The 14,705-nt window shown below is 36.5% G+C and overlaps 1 protein-coding gene across 3 annotated transcripts in view; it reads left to right on the plus strand.

The window, feature by feature from the left end:
* Nucleotides 1-14,705, plus strand: part of VAMP7 (vesicle associated membrane protein 7) — a 71,312-nt gene that overhangs the window by 11,561 nt on the left and 45,046 nt on the right. For 2 of the 3 annotated variants that reach the window (XM_025373210.1, XM_025373209.1), the window contains exons 3-5: nucleotides 2,728-2,785; nucleotides 5,207-5,344; nucleotides 7,565-7,655. In XM_025373210.1, the coding sequence (XP_025228995.1) occupies nucleotides 2,728-2,785; nucleotides 5,207-5,344; nucleotides 7,565-7,655 (287 nt within the window). The remainder of the gene's footprint in view (nucleotides 1-2,727; nucleotides 2,786-5,206; nucleotides 5,345-7,564; nucleotides 7,656-14,705) is intronic. The other variant, XM_025373211.1, reaches the window with a different exon arrangement.

A 14,705-nucleotide genomic window follows, 5' to 3' on the forward strand; every position in this document is an offset into this window, starting at 1 on the left:
CCTCAGCCTCCTGAGTAACTGGGATGGCAGGTGCGCGCCACCATGCCTGGCTAATTTTTGTATTTTTAGTAGAGATGGGGTTTCACCATATTGGTCAGGCTGGTCTGGAACTCCTGACCTCAGTTGATCCACCCGCTTCAGCCTCCCAAAGTGCTGGGATTACAGGCATGAGCCACCGTGTCTGGCCTCAGACTCTATTATAATTGAAATGATTGTTTATCTCTGTACCCTGACTGTAGGCTTCTTGATGGCAGGGATCATACCTTGCTACCTTTTGTGGCCTGTGCACCAAGTGACTCACAAGTCTGGTTTAGGAGAAACAAATTTTGTGGGTAAAGTGATGACTTTCATTTTGGGCATGTTGTGTTTAAGCTGTCTATGGTATATCTAGTTGGATATGTCTAGTAGACAGTAGTATAGGTCGTCCTGGAGCTCAGGAGATAGGTCAGATCTAGATTTGGGAATCATTAGCACAATTGTGGTAGCTGAAAACAACAACAAAACATGAGAATGCGTGCTGCCCTCCAGGGAGTAAGTGTGAAAAAAGCAGGAGGCTAATGAAGCTAGAAAACGTTAGTGTAGAGGGAAAGGGACTATGATATAAACCAGGTATATTAGCCTGCTTGAGCTGCTGCAACAAAATACCATAGACTGAGTGGCTTAAACAACAGATACTTGTTTCTCACAGTTCTGGAGACTGGGTGAGGTGCCCACCGATTCAGTTCTTGATGAGGGCCTTCTTCCTGGCTGGCAGATGGCTACCTTCTTGCTGTGTTCTCAGGTGCTGGAAAGAGAGTGATCTCTTTCTTCCTGTTTTTCAAAGCCACTAATCCCATCATGAGGACCCCACCCTCATGACCTCATCTGATCTTAAGTGCCTCCCTAAGGCCTTGTCTCCAAATATAGTCACACTATAACATATGAATTTTGAAAGGGCACAGTTCAGTCTATAGCACCAGGCAAACCTGATGTCAAGAAATCTAGTGAAGAGAAAACACTTTCCAAAAGAAAGTGGTCAACACTATCATATGTTTCAGAGAGAGCCACTGGATATGGCAATGTGGAAGTCATTGGTGGAAATGGTGCAAATAGTTTTAGAGTGTTAGAGGAAAAGATTTTGCCTGAGTTCCTGTATCTCCTTGTAATTCATGTCAGTCCTCTGTGAACATTAATATAATTCAACAGGTACCCCTATCTATCCACTTGCCCAAGGTATAAATCTGGGAGGCAAAATTTAGTTAACCTGTCTCATGCCAGTCACCAAGTTCTATAAATGCTGCCTTCTATCTGCTCTGTCCCTTTTTCTTTATTACCCGTTCTACTTTAGTTTATTTCCCTCCTCATTTCTTACCCGGTATACTGCAGTAGTCTCCTGTCTGGTCCTCCTTTGAGTCAGTTTTCCACACTCTAGCCAATGTGTCCTTTTTAAAGTGCAAATCTGATCACAGCCTCCCTAGGCTAAAACCTTTGGATGCTTGTTCATTATTCTTAGGATAATGCACAGTGTGGTTTATAAAGTCTTGTATAACCTGGTTTTTGCTGACTTGTCCAGCCTCGTCTGTCCAGATAATTTACCTTTTCTTCACATTCTATACTCTAGTCATGTGAGCCGATTTTACTTTCCTAAATCTATTATGTGCTATTTTATCTCTAGGCCCTTATGCTTGCTGCTTCCTCTCTGGAAAAACTCTTCGCTGACTTTTTGTTGTTGTTGTTGTTTTTGAAACAGGGTCTCACTTTGTTACCCAGGCTGGAATGCAGTGGCGCAGTCTCGGCTTACTACAGCCTCAACTTCCTGGGTTCCAGTGATCCTCCTGCCTCAGCCTCCCGAGTAGCTGGGACTATAGGCGTGCGCCACCATGCCTGGCTAATTTTTGTATTTTCTGTAGAGATGGGATTTTGCCATGTTGCCCAGGCTGGTCTTGAATTCCTGAGCTCAAGCAATCTGCCTGCCTCAGCCTCCCAAAGTGCTAGGATTACAGGCATGAACCACCACACCTGGCCTTTCACTCACTCTTTACCTTGCCGTCTGTTACTTATTCTTCAGGTCTTAAATCAGACATCACTTGTTTCAGGAAGTCTTTCTGGTTACCCTTTGGCAAATCTCCATTTCGTGCCTCATCTATTAATATGTCCCCAGAGCACCATGTACTGCCTTTAACTTTCCTGTCATCCTGTTTGCCATGCTGCACTGTAATTTCTTATACTGTGATCCCTGTGAAGACTGGGAGTTGGTGGTTTTGCTTTTTTGTATCGTCAACTTCCAGCACAGTAACTAACTCAAAGTAGGTACTCAAATGTTGAGAATTTGGTAGAAAAGATGTTTGCTTTAAGAACTTAGGAAAAAGCAAAGAAAACCATATGGCAAAGAAAACCATATGGCCTATTGGGGGTTAATCTTAATTACATGCTCCTCCTAAGATGTCATCTCTTGTTCATGCTTTGAGAGTCCAATTATGCTTTTGCAGCTGTGGTTCTAATGGGTAATACACATGCTGTTGTGCTATGTAGCTAGAATAGAGATCTTCTTTTTATTTCTTATTTACTTCTCTCAGTTTGACTTGAAAGAAACAGGTATATTGGGAAGGGGAAGAGGGAGAAGAGACTGTATCCGTAAGTAATGTGGTGACATTGGCAGTACTGAACTTGCTTATACATAGATAGAAGATAGAAGTAAAAGTGATGTTGCTTATAACCACAGTAAGTTTTATATCTTTTATTCTACAGTTATTTGTTTCATTACATCTGCCAAGACAGGATTGTATATCTTTGTATCACTGATGATGTAAGTAACTTGAAGACATATTGCTATTTAACTATGTGTACTATTAATACAGCCAGTTCTTTATTATCTACACCAGGGGTCCCCAACCCCCAGGCTGCAGACTGGTACAGGTCTGTGGCTTGTTAGGAACCAGGCCACATAGCAGGAGGTGAGTGGCCTATGAGCATTACCACCTGAGTTCCACCTCCTATCAGATCAGCAGCAGCATTAGATTCTCATATGAGTGCGAACCCTGTGATGAACTATACATCCGAGGGATCTAGGTTGCATGCTCCTTATGAGAATCTAACTAATGCCTGATGATCTGAGGTGGAACAGTTTCATCCCGAAAACATTCCCCCTCCCCCAGTCCTTGGAAAAATTGTCTTCTACAAAACCGGTCCCTGGTGCCAAAAAGGTTGGGGACTGCTGATCTGTACCTATGGTGGGCAAAGGTGATGCGAACTTTACATAGCTGGAATTGTTAATATTTTGCATTTGTCATATAGAGCAGCAAATGATAAGAAAACTTGATACTGGGGTATGTGCAAATCAACTCGATTTTGGTAGAGTTTTAGCTTAGCCTGTTGCAACTTCTATATTCTATTTTGTAGTGAGAATTGGTGTTCATAATTATAATTCTTTGATATCAAAACCTCTCAAAAATTGTTTACCTGGAATGTTAAATTAGATAACGTCATTCCTTCTATCAGTAGTTAATGAATTCTTTCATGTGTGTGAACTTTGGAAAAACAAAATTACAGTACATTATGATCAGCTATATAAACCTGTAGTTTACATTGGCTAGGTATGACTGTCGGCTCTCAGCCCAAAATTCTCAGTAACTTAATGACGTCATTAAGGTCCTTTCTCTTCTCTGCTTTCCTCCGTGTCTCCTTCTTCCCAGACAGGTTGCCATTATGGTTATGTAGAGCTACATACTTATTTATTCATGTCCAGAGAAGAGGGACTGTGTCTTCTTGAGTGTCTTATTGTAGGAATGAGGAAGCTTTTCCCAGCTGCATGCCCTCCCCTCCCCCTGCTTTCAAAGTGAACTTCCTTTCATGTCTTATTGGCTGCATGCTCATTTCTAAACTGTCTACTGACAAAGAGACATGGAATTGGCATGGTTGCCATAGATCAGGGTTCCTAATCTTTGTTGTATCACAGACTCGTCACTTGTGGAACACTCCCAGAATGTTTTTGTTTTCTTTTTTTAATTTTCCTTTTCCAGAATGCTTTTAAATGTATAAAACACACACAATTCTAACAAAGCCAGTTGTATTGAAATATATATATATGTAGTTTTCAAAATATTTTAAAAACTTGATGTAGTCATATATATGCTTCTTTATTAACTCATTAACAAGGTCTAGTCATGGGTCTAATAACTAATAATCTTGATGTGATGAGTGTTAACAATATTTTGAGATATCTATAACTGTGATGGTATATGAAAAAAGATTTCTGTTGGTGATAGTTACAGGTACTGTTAATACTACCTTGGTTATGAATATACTACCTATATTCACAATTGAAATATAAGTTAACAATTGATAAAAATAATGATGTGATTATCTTTTTTTCTATCCAAGTACAAGGGCCCCTTGAATTTGGACCCTTGACCCCAATTTAAGAACCCTCGGCTTAGACTAAGCATCTTGGGTGAAAGGGAAATGACTGTCAACCATACTGATCATCACAATGATTTTTATCTCTGACTTCACAATATTTTCCAAAAGTAGAAAAAAATCCAGCTATATGTGAAATGACTGATGTGAAAGAGCTTGGAGTAGATAAAAAATAATAATGAAATCTGGGATAGTCAGAGTCGAGCCTCATATTTCTTGAGCTGTAATTTGATACACACATACACATACATACATAAACACACATACACACATTCATTTTTTTCCTCTAAGGTATTCTTCTAGAGAACACACATAATTTTTGGCTGGCTGAGATTAGACATGAGTATGTCACTTGATCTTTTCAAATGTACCACCACTATTGAAAAAATTCAATTTGAAGTTAATATCAGTAGTATTATCTGTGTGTATGAAAGACTGTATGATTATTATGGGATTTATTAAACATATTCTTGTGCTGGGCCTTCTAATAGATCCTGTAAAATATATGGAGGAAGTAAAACCCAATTCCTGATGTCAAGAAGTTGATAATTATCATTATCTTCAGTTGTCAATGACCTGATATATCTGGATTCACTCTCAGCTCTTTCATTTACTAGTTGTTGGACCTTTGGACAAGTTAGTTACTTTTTCAGGGCCTTCCTTTACTTATCTTTAAGATAGGATCATTGCTAGTTCCTCCTCATAGAATCATTGCTCAGTCAATGTTAGCTATTTTTTATTGTTGTTCTTAATCACTCACATCATCTTTGTTTACTTTCTAAATGTGAGTTCTGTGTTGATCTCTTTTCAGGATTTTGAACGTTCTCGAGCCTTTAATTTTCTGAATGAGATAAAGAAGAGGTTCCAGACTACTTATGGTTCAAGAGCACAGACAGCACTTCCATATGCCATGAATAGCGAGTTCTCCAGTGTCTTGGCTGCACAGCTGGTAAGATCTTTCTCAGGATAAGGTATTTTGATTTTTATCTTCTTTATTACCTTCAAACGCTATGAATCTAGGGGGCCCTGACCTGCAATATAGTTTTCTGATTGTGTTACTGTAAGTCAACATAATAAAACTTCCCTGATTAAAAAAAATGTAAAGGGGCAATTTTAGGGTAGAAAACAGTGATATTCTTTATTATCTCTGTATTCTCTATTAATAGTGGTCATAGTGTCTCATGATCGGAAGAGCATTAAAGATCATCTAGTTCAACTACCCATCTGATGCTTAAATGTGTTCAACATGCCAAATGATCTTTTAACCTATACATAAACCTTCTACCCTTCCATGAGGCAAATTTAATTTTCTAACAACCCAAATTAATAATTTGAAACTCTCTTCATCTGTATGAGTCCATAATTATCAGCTTCGTGAGGTTTTACATGTGTTTATACCTGTGAAATACCATTGTACTCAAGACAGCATTTTAATCTCCCTAAAAATTCCCTTATGTCGGTCCCCTCCCCCACACTCTGCCCCAGGCAACCACTGATCTGTTTTCTATCACTATAAATTAATTTTGTCTTTTATAGAACTTTCTGTAAATAGAATCATACAGTATGTACTTTTTTGTGTCTTGATTGTTTCACTCAGTGTAAGGCTTTTGATATTCTTCCATGTTGTATAAATCAGTAGTTTGTCGCCCTTTTTGCTAAGTAGTAGTATATGCATATACCACAATTTGTTTATCCGTTTACCTGTTGCTGGATATTTGGGTTGCTTCCAGTTTTCAGCTATCATGAATAAAGCTGCTGTGAATCTCCATGTATGTCTTTGTGTAGACATATGTTTTTTATTTCTCTTTGATAAATACCTAGGAATGGAATTGCTGGGTCATATGGTAGGTGGTGTGTAATTAAAAAAAAAAAATCATCACTTTTTTTTTCCAAAGTGGTTGTACCATTTTATATTCTCACCAGCAGTTCCAGTGTCTCTGCATCCTTGCCAATACTTGATATGGTCTTAAGTTTTGCCATTCCAGTTGATGCGTAACGGTATCTCATTGTGGTTTTAATTTATATTTTCATGATGTCAGACACCTTTCAAAATGCTTCCCTTTTATCCACGAAACTATTTGAGTATAAAGACCTAAGCTCTAGGTATGATTTTGTTGTGAGTTAAAAAAAATGATGTATTGTAATTGAATACTTTCACTTCTCTTGTGTTTTTAATACTGAGTATTACATTTCTAAATTTTATACACACAGGCACACACATACACACACACACACATACTCTTCTGGCAATAAAGTCTTTTTAAATTGGTTACTTATAAACCTTTATTATTCAAGCAGTTGGTTTGTTTCATACTCCCCACTAGGAAATGTTCATCTATGTATAACTGTATAAAACACTACCAACAACAAAAATACCAGTGCTTAGTCAAAAGTAAATAGGGTCAGCTAGAAACAATACTTTCAAATTAACCAATTTGTCATTAGCTCCAGATCTGTGTGACCTTCTGAACAAAATCTCTACCTGTTCTTTCATCTGTAAATAGAGATAATAATAGCATCGTTTCATAGAGTTTTGGGGTGGATTAAGTAATATCCCGTTTGAAGCACTTAACACAATGAAATGACTGGAACATTGTGTATTAAGCATCCCGTAATTGCTAGCTATGGATAATAATTTCAAAATATAAATTATCAGTGTCTTAGATTCTAGATCCTGTGAGAAGCCAATAAAAATAGTTTATATGTTGTGATCCTGGCAGATACAAGAACAGATGCTAAGAAGCTGGGCCAGCCCCTACCTCATCATACTCAAGAAGTGGGGAACGATTTTGCAGCATTCTTCCCCCCACTGCCCCAACTACAGTCTTTTTTCTCCTTTCTTCCTTGTCTGAGCACAGATTATATATGCCCCCAAATCTCTGCCCCATAAGTCACATGTATATTTGATATAATATTTATTTTTATTTTATTTAAAATAAGGTAATTTTTAGACTATATACTTATAGTTTGTATAGAAGCATTTTTTTATGCTGCCCGTATTTTTTCCTGGGTATTGTAACATTTTTCCAGTGAAGTGACATGTATCTTTTATATCAATAGAGACATAATTTTATAGCATTCCTCAGTGTAAATTGTTATTCCCTTTATTTATGTTTTCCTATTGTAAATAATGTCTGGGTACCGTAAGTTAAAACTTATTTTCTTATAGAAGCATCACTCTGAGAATAAGGGCCTAGACAAAGTGATGGAGACTCAAGCCCAAGTGGATGAACTGAAAGGAATCATGGTCAGAAACATAGGTATGTTTCATGGCATAGTTTCATACATGTGGGCAAAAATAAAGATTACTTGACTGGGGTCAAATTATTCTAGAGAAGCCAAAATAGCACTTCCTTATTCTTACCATTGGGAGTTAATTGTCAGCTGAGACACCTATGATACTGTCTGCTTGTGCAAATGGTTTCTTCTTTGTCCTTGCAACTATTCTTCATTCTAAATTTATTACTTTGCTTAGCGAGACTAATTTCTAAGAACCTTATGATAATTCAGCAGTTTAGAATAATTTGGTCAGTTTGGTCATATAGTATTTCGCTGAGTTAATGTATCACAGGTTACCTAACCTTGCCTGAATTTTGGATGCATGGGTTCTTTAGCACAGTGTTACTCAGAGTGCTGTTTTGCAACCAGATAAGGAGCTTGCTGAAGAATGTCAATCAATGTTGTGCTTCCTTCGTTGAGGCCCTCTTGCTATGAAAATAATGTCAATTAGCCTGAACAGTATGCTTAGAGACTTAGTCAACCAGTTGCAAACACTGTTAAGTAGGACTGATGTAGAAGTTTATGCTACGGTAACAGTACTGTTATGTCTTTGTGCCTATTATGTTTTTCTTATTTTCTTGAGATTAATTATCAGGAATGGAATTAACAATCAAAATGCGGAAACATTTTCGTGGTTCATGATATGTATGTCTCAGCTATTTAAAGTGATTTCCTTTGATTTTAGTTTTAATTATATATCTAGATAGAGACTAAGAGAATCTGTTGAGACAACTACTATTTGTTTTACTCTTTTTTTTGGTCACCAAATGTATTTATTTTGCCTGAAAGTGGAGGCAAACAATTGCTACAATATTATTTATTGCAGTCGCATCAAGTATCCAGAAAAATCAACATTTTTAATCAACTCCTTTTAAATGACTTATTTATTTTTAGAGTTACAGAAACAGCAAATTTAAAATGTGACAAGAACATTCCCAGTTAATTCCCTTTCATTTTTTTAACAGCTTAATTGAAATATAATTCACATATCATATAATTCACCCATTTCAAGTATAGTCAGTGGTTACTATATTCACAGAATTGTGCAACCATTGGTGCAATCAATTTTGTAACGTTTTTATCATCCCTAAATGAAACCCTGTACTCATTTGCAGTTGCTCCTCATTTCTCCTCAACTCTCAGACCTAAGCAACAATTAATTCCCTTTTCATCTTCATAAATTTGCCTATTCTTGACATTTTGTATAAATGGAATCTTGTAACATGTGGCCTTTTGTGTCTTCGTTCACTTAGCATAATGATTGTGAGGTTCATTCATGTCATAGCATAAATCAGTACTTCTCTTGTATGACTAATAATTCCATTGCATTAATGTATTTTATGTATCTAGTCATTAGTTCATGGTCTAGTTATTATAAATAATGCTGCTATGAACATTTGTGTACAAGTTTTTGTGTGAGCATATATATATATATGTTTTTGATTCTCTTGTTTACATACCTAGGAATAGAATTGCTGGATCACATGGCAACTCTTCAACATTTTGAGGAAGGGCCAAACTTTCTTAAAGTGACTGTACCATTATACATTCCTAATAGCAATGTATGAGGATTCTGATTTCTCCACATCGTTGCCAAAGTGTATCTTTTTTGATTATACCCAGTCTAATGAAATGGTATTTTATTGTGATTTTGATTTGCATTTCCCTGGTGACTAATGATGTTGAGCATTTTTTCATGTGCTTATAGCCCATTTGTATATTTTCTTTACCTTTGGAGAAATGTCTATTTAAAAATACTTTGTTGTTTTTAAGTGGGTGATTTGTCTTTTTATGGTTGAGCTATAAGAGTACTTTATATATTCTGGATACTAGACCCTTATCAGATACATGATTTTCAAATATTTTGCTCTATTCTGTGGGTTGTATTTTCATTTTCTTGATGGTGTTCTTTGAAGCACAACAGTTTTTATGAGGTTTGATTTATTTTTTTCTTTAGTTGTTTGTGCTTTGAATATCATATCTAAGAAACCATTGCCTAAGCCAAGATCATGGAGATTTACTCCTTTGTTTTCTTCTAAGACTAGTTTTAGCTCTTACATTTAGGTCTGTGATCTATTTTGAGTTAATGTTTATGTATGGAATACAGAAGAGATCCAACTTAACTATCTTGAGTATGTATATACAGTTGTCCCAGAACCATTTGCTGAAAAGGCTTTTCTTTCCCTGTTGAATGATCTTAGCATTCTTATAAAAAATTAGTTATCAATGGATGTATGGCTTTATTTCTGGACCTTCAATTCTGTTCAATTTATCTTTATGCCAGTACCAGGCTGTCATGATTATTATAGCTTTGTAGTTTTAAAATCAGGAAATATTAGTCTTCAAACTTTATTCTTTCTCAAAATTACCTTGACTATTCTGGGTACCTTTCATTTTCCTGAACTTTAGGATGAGCTTGTCAATTTCTGCAAAAAAAGCTATCTGGGATTGTGATAGGGATTGTGTTGAATCTATAGATCAATTAGGGGAGCCGTTTTAACAATATTAAACTTTTGATCCATGAACATGGGCTTTCTTCCTATTCATTTAGATTTTCTTTAATTTTTTCCAACAATGTTTTATAGTTTTCAGTATGCAAGTCTTACATGACAAAGACTCTGCTTCACCAAGTTTTAGACAAGCTCCTCTGAGCACTCTTTTAAACTAGGTCTCATCCTTGGGCTCTATCCTTGGCCTGCCTAAGGAAGTCTTAGCAAAGAATTCTGCTAATACCCCACCCTTGATCAAGTTCCTCATCCCCTATATTTGATATATAAGTCCAGCCAGCTTTTAGCAGGAATCCTGTTAGGCCAGTTTAGAGAGAATGCCCTTGCCCTTGATGTCTCCTCTTAGTAATTTTCCATCTTCTGACCCCCTCACTCTGTTCATAGGCCACAAATCCCCACTGGTCTTGGTTGCATTAGGAGTTGAGCTCAATCTCTCCCCTCCATTGTGATAGCCTTGACCTCTATTGCAGTAATCTCAAAATCTGCCTTACCATTTTTTAACAAGTATCAGAATAATTTTTCTTTAACAATATCTCTTCTAACATCCTTCTTGCCTTGTTCCTAAGTATTTTTTTTTTTGATGCTATTGTAAATGGAATTTTTCTGTTTCATTTTTGGATTGTTCAGTACCAATGTATAGAAATTTTATTGATTTTTGTAAATTGGTCTTCTATCATACAACCTTGTTGTTCTCATTTATTAGTTCTAATAACTTTTTAATAGTTTCCTTAGGATTTTCTCTATATAGAATCATGCTACTTGCGAATAGAGATAGTTTTAATTGTTCCTTTTCAATCTGGATGCTTTTCATTTCTTTTTATTGCTTAATTGCCCTAGCTAGAACCTCCAGTATAATGTTGAATAGAAGTGGTAAGAGTGGACATCATTGTCTTATTCCTGCTCTTAGGGAGATCTTGAAGAGTCTTTCACAATTAAGTATGAGGTTTTTCATAGATGTCCTTTATCAGGTTGAGGAAGTTTCTTTTTCTTGTTTGTTGAGTGATTTTATCATTAAACAGTGTTGGATTTTGTCAACTTTTTTTACATCTATTGAAATGATGGTTTTGTTCTTTATTAATATGATATATTATAATAATTGATTTTCAGATATTAAACCAACCTTGTGTTTCTGAAATAAATCACACTGCATCATGGTGTATAGTCCTTTTTGCATATTATTGGATTCATACTGCTAGTAGTCTGTTGAGGATTTGTTAAATGTCTGTATTTTTAAGAGTTGTTGGTCTGTCGTTTTCTTTTCTTGTGATGTCTTTGTTTGGTTTTGATACCAGGGTAATGCTGGGCTCATAGAATGAGTCAAGAAGTGTTCCCCTTTTCTTCTATTTTGGAAAGAGTTTGTGAAAGTTTTGTATTAATTCTTCTTGAAATGTTTGGTAGAATTCACCTCTGAAGCCACCTGGGCTTGGGCTTTTCTTTGTGTGAAGTTTTTTTGGTTTTGTTTTTGTTTCCTGAGGCGGGGTCTCGCTGTCACCCAGACTGGAGTGCAGTGACACAATCCTCTCTAATTCCTCTTTCATTCCCTTGGTGGGAGAGTTACCTGCAGTCTTGACCTCCTAGACTCAGGTAATCTTCCCACCTAAGCCTCACGAGCAGCTGGGACTGCAGGCATGTGGCACCACGCCCGGCTAATTTTTGTTTTTTGGTTTTTGTGTAGAGACAAGGTCTTGCCATGTTGCCCAGGCTAGTCTCAAACTCCTGGGCTCAAGCGATCCACTTGCCTCAGCCTACCAAAGTGCTAGGATTACAGGCATGAGCCTCCGTGCCCAGCCTGAGGTTTTAAAATTACTGATTTAGTCTCTATACTTGCTGTAGCTCTATTCAGATTTTTTATTTCTTGAGTCTGTTTAGCGGTTTGTATCTTTCTAGGAATTTGTGCATTTCATCTAAGTTACCTAATTTATTTACATACTCCTGTTCATAGAATTTCCCTAAGATCCTTTTCATTTTGTAAGTTTGGTGGTGATGTCTCCTTTTTCATTCCTGATTTTAGTAATTTGAGTTTTCTCTCTGTTTTACTTGGTCATTCTATGTAAAGGTTTGTCCATTTTATTGATCTTTCTAAAGAACCAACTTCTGGTTTCATACATTTTTTTCTATAGTTTTTCTGTTTAATTTTTTCACCCTAATATTTATTTCCTTCCCACTGCTAGCTTTGGATTTAGTTTACCCTTCTTTTCTAGATCCATAAGGTGGAAAGTTAAGTTGTTAGGTTATTAATTGAGATCATTTGTCTTAGCTCTGGCTGCCATAACAAAATTCCATAGACATAGTGGCTTAAACAACAGAAATTTATTTTCTCACATTTCTGGAGGCTAGAAGTGCAAGATCACGGTGCCAGTACGGTCAGGTTCTGGTAAGGGCTCTCTTTCTGGCTTGCAGACTGCATTTTCTCTCTCTGTTCTCCCACAGGGCAAGGAAAAGAGAGCTAGCTGTCTAGTGTCTTTTATTTACTTGATACATAATATTTGTACACATTTATGGGGTACGTGTGATATTTTGTTACATGTAAAGACTGATCAAGTCAGGATATTTGGGGTGTCCATCAGCTCAATAATTTATAATTTCTGTGTGATGGGAACATTTCAAATTCTCTCTCTAGCTATTTTGAAATATATAATACACTGTTGTTAACTTCAGTGAACCCTACTCTGCTGTCAAACATTAGAACTTATTCCTTCTATCTAACTGTATTTTTGTACCTATTAACCAACCTCTCATATTCCCTGCTCTGCCCCGCATACCCACACCCTTCATAGCCTCTGGTATCTATTACACTATTGGCTACCTCCATGAGATCAACTGTTTTAATTCCCACATGTGAGTAAGAGCATGTGATATTTATCTTTCCATGCCTGCCTTATATCACTTAACATAATAACCTCCAGTTACATCCATGTTGCTGTAAATGACATGACTTCATTCTTTTTCATGGTCAAATAGTATTCCATTGTGTTTATATACTACATTTTCTTTATGCATTCACGCATTCATGGACACTTAGGTTGACTCCATATCTTTGCTGTTGTGAATAGGGATGCAATAAATATGCAAGTGCAGATCCCTTTTATACACTGGTTTCTTTTCCTTTGCATAAATACCCAGTAGTAGGATTGCTGGATCATATGGTAGTTTAATTTTTAGTTTTTGGAGAAATCTCCACACTAGTTTCCATAGTAGCTACACTAGTTTACTTTCTCACCAACAGTGTGTAAGTGTTTTTTGTTTTTTTTTTTCTTCATCCTAGCCAGCATCTGTTATTTTGTGTCTTTTTAGTAACCATTCTAACTGCTGTGGTAACATGATATCTCATTTTGGCTTTTATTTGCATTTCTATGATGTTGAACATTTTTTTCATATACCTTTTGGCCATTTGTATGTCTTCTTTTGAGAAGTGGTTATTCATGTCGTCTGCCCACTTTTTAAGAGGATTATTTGTATATCTCCTGTTGAGTTTGTTATGTATTCTGGATATTATTCCCTTATCAAATGAATAGTTTGCAACTATTTTCTCCCATTCAACTGGTTGTCTCTTCACTCTGTTGATTATTTCCTTCGCTGTGCAAAAGCTTTTTTTGTTTAATATAGTACTATTTGTCTATTTTTCTTTTCGTTACCTGTCCTTTTGAGGTGTTAGCCACAAAATCATTTCCTAGACCAGTGTTCTGAAGTGTTTTCCCTATGTTTTCTTCTAGTAGGTTTATAGTTCTGGGTCTTAAATTTAAGTCTTTAATCTATCTTGGTTGATTTTTGTATGTGATGAGAGACAGAGGTCCAGTAATTCTTCCACATATGGATATCCAGTTTTCCCAATACCATATATTGAAGGGAGTATCCTTTCCCCAGTGTACATTCTTGGCACCCTTGTTGAAAATCAGTTGCCTATATATGTGTGGCTATACTATGTGGATCAATGTCTGACTTTCACTATTCTATTCCATCGACCTTGTATCTGTTTTTATACCAAACCTTGCTGTTTTGGTTACTGTAGCCTTGTAATATGTTTTGAAGTCAGGTAGTGTGATGCCTCCAGCTTTGTCCATTTTGCTCAGGATTGCTTTGGCTATTTGGACTCTTTTTTGGTTCCTGAAATACTAATTTTAGGATTGTTTTTTCTGTTTCTGTGAAAAATGACATTGGTACTTTGATAGAGATTGCATTGAATCTGTAGATTGCTTTGGGCTTATGGTCATTTTAATAATATACATTCTTTTTTTTTTTTTTAATTTATTTATTATTATTATACTTTAAGTTGTAGGGTACATGTGCATAACGTGCAGGTTTGTTACATATGTATACTTGTGCCATGTAGGTCTACTGCACCCATCAACTCGTCATTTACATCAGGTATAACTCCCAATGCAATCCCTCCCCCCTCCCCCCTCCCCATGATAGGCCCCGGTGTGTGATGTTCCCCTTCCTGAGTCCAAGTGATCTCATTGTTCAGTTCCCACCTATGAGTGAGAACATGCGGTGTTTGGTTTTCTGTTCTTGTGATAGTTTGCT

Source organism: Theropithecus gelada, chromosome X (genome assembly GCF_003255815.1).
Source record: "Theropithecus gelada isolate Dixy chromosome X, Tgel_1.0, whole genome shotgun sequence".
In the NCBI taxonomy this organism is placed as follows: domain Eukaryota; kingdom Metazoa; phylum Chordata; class Mammalia; order Primates; family Cercopithecidae; genus Theropithecus; species Theropithecus gelada.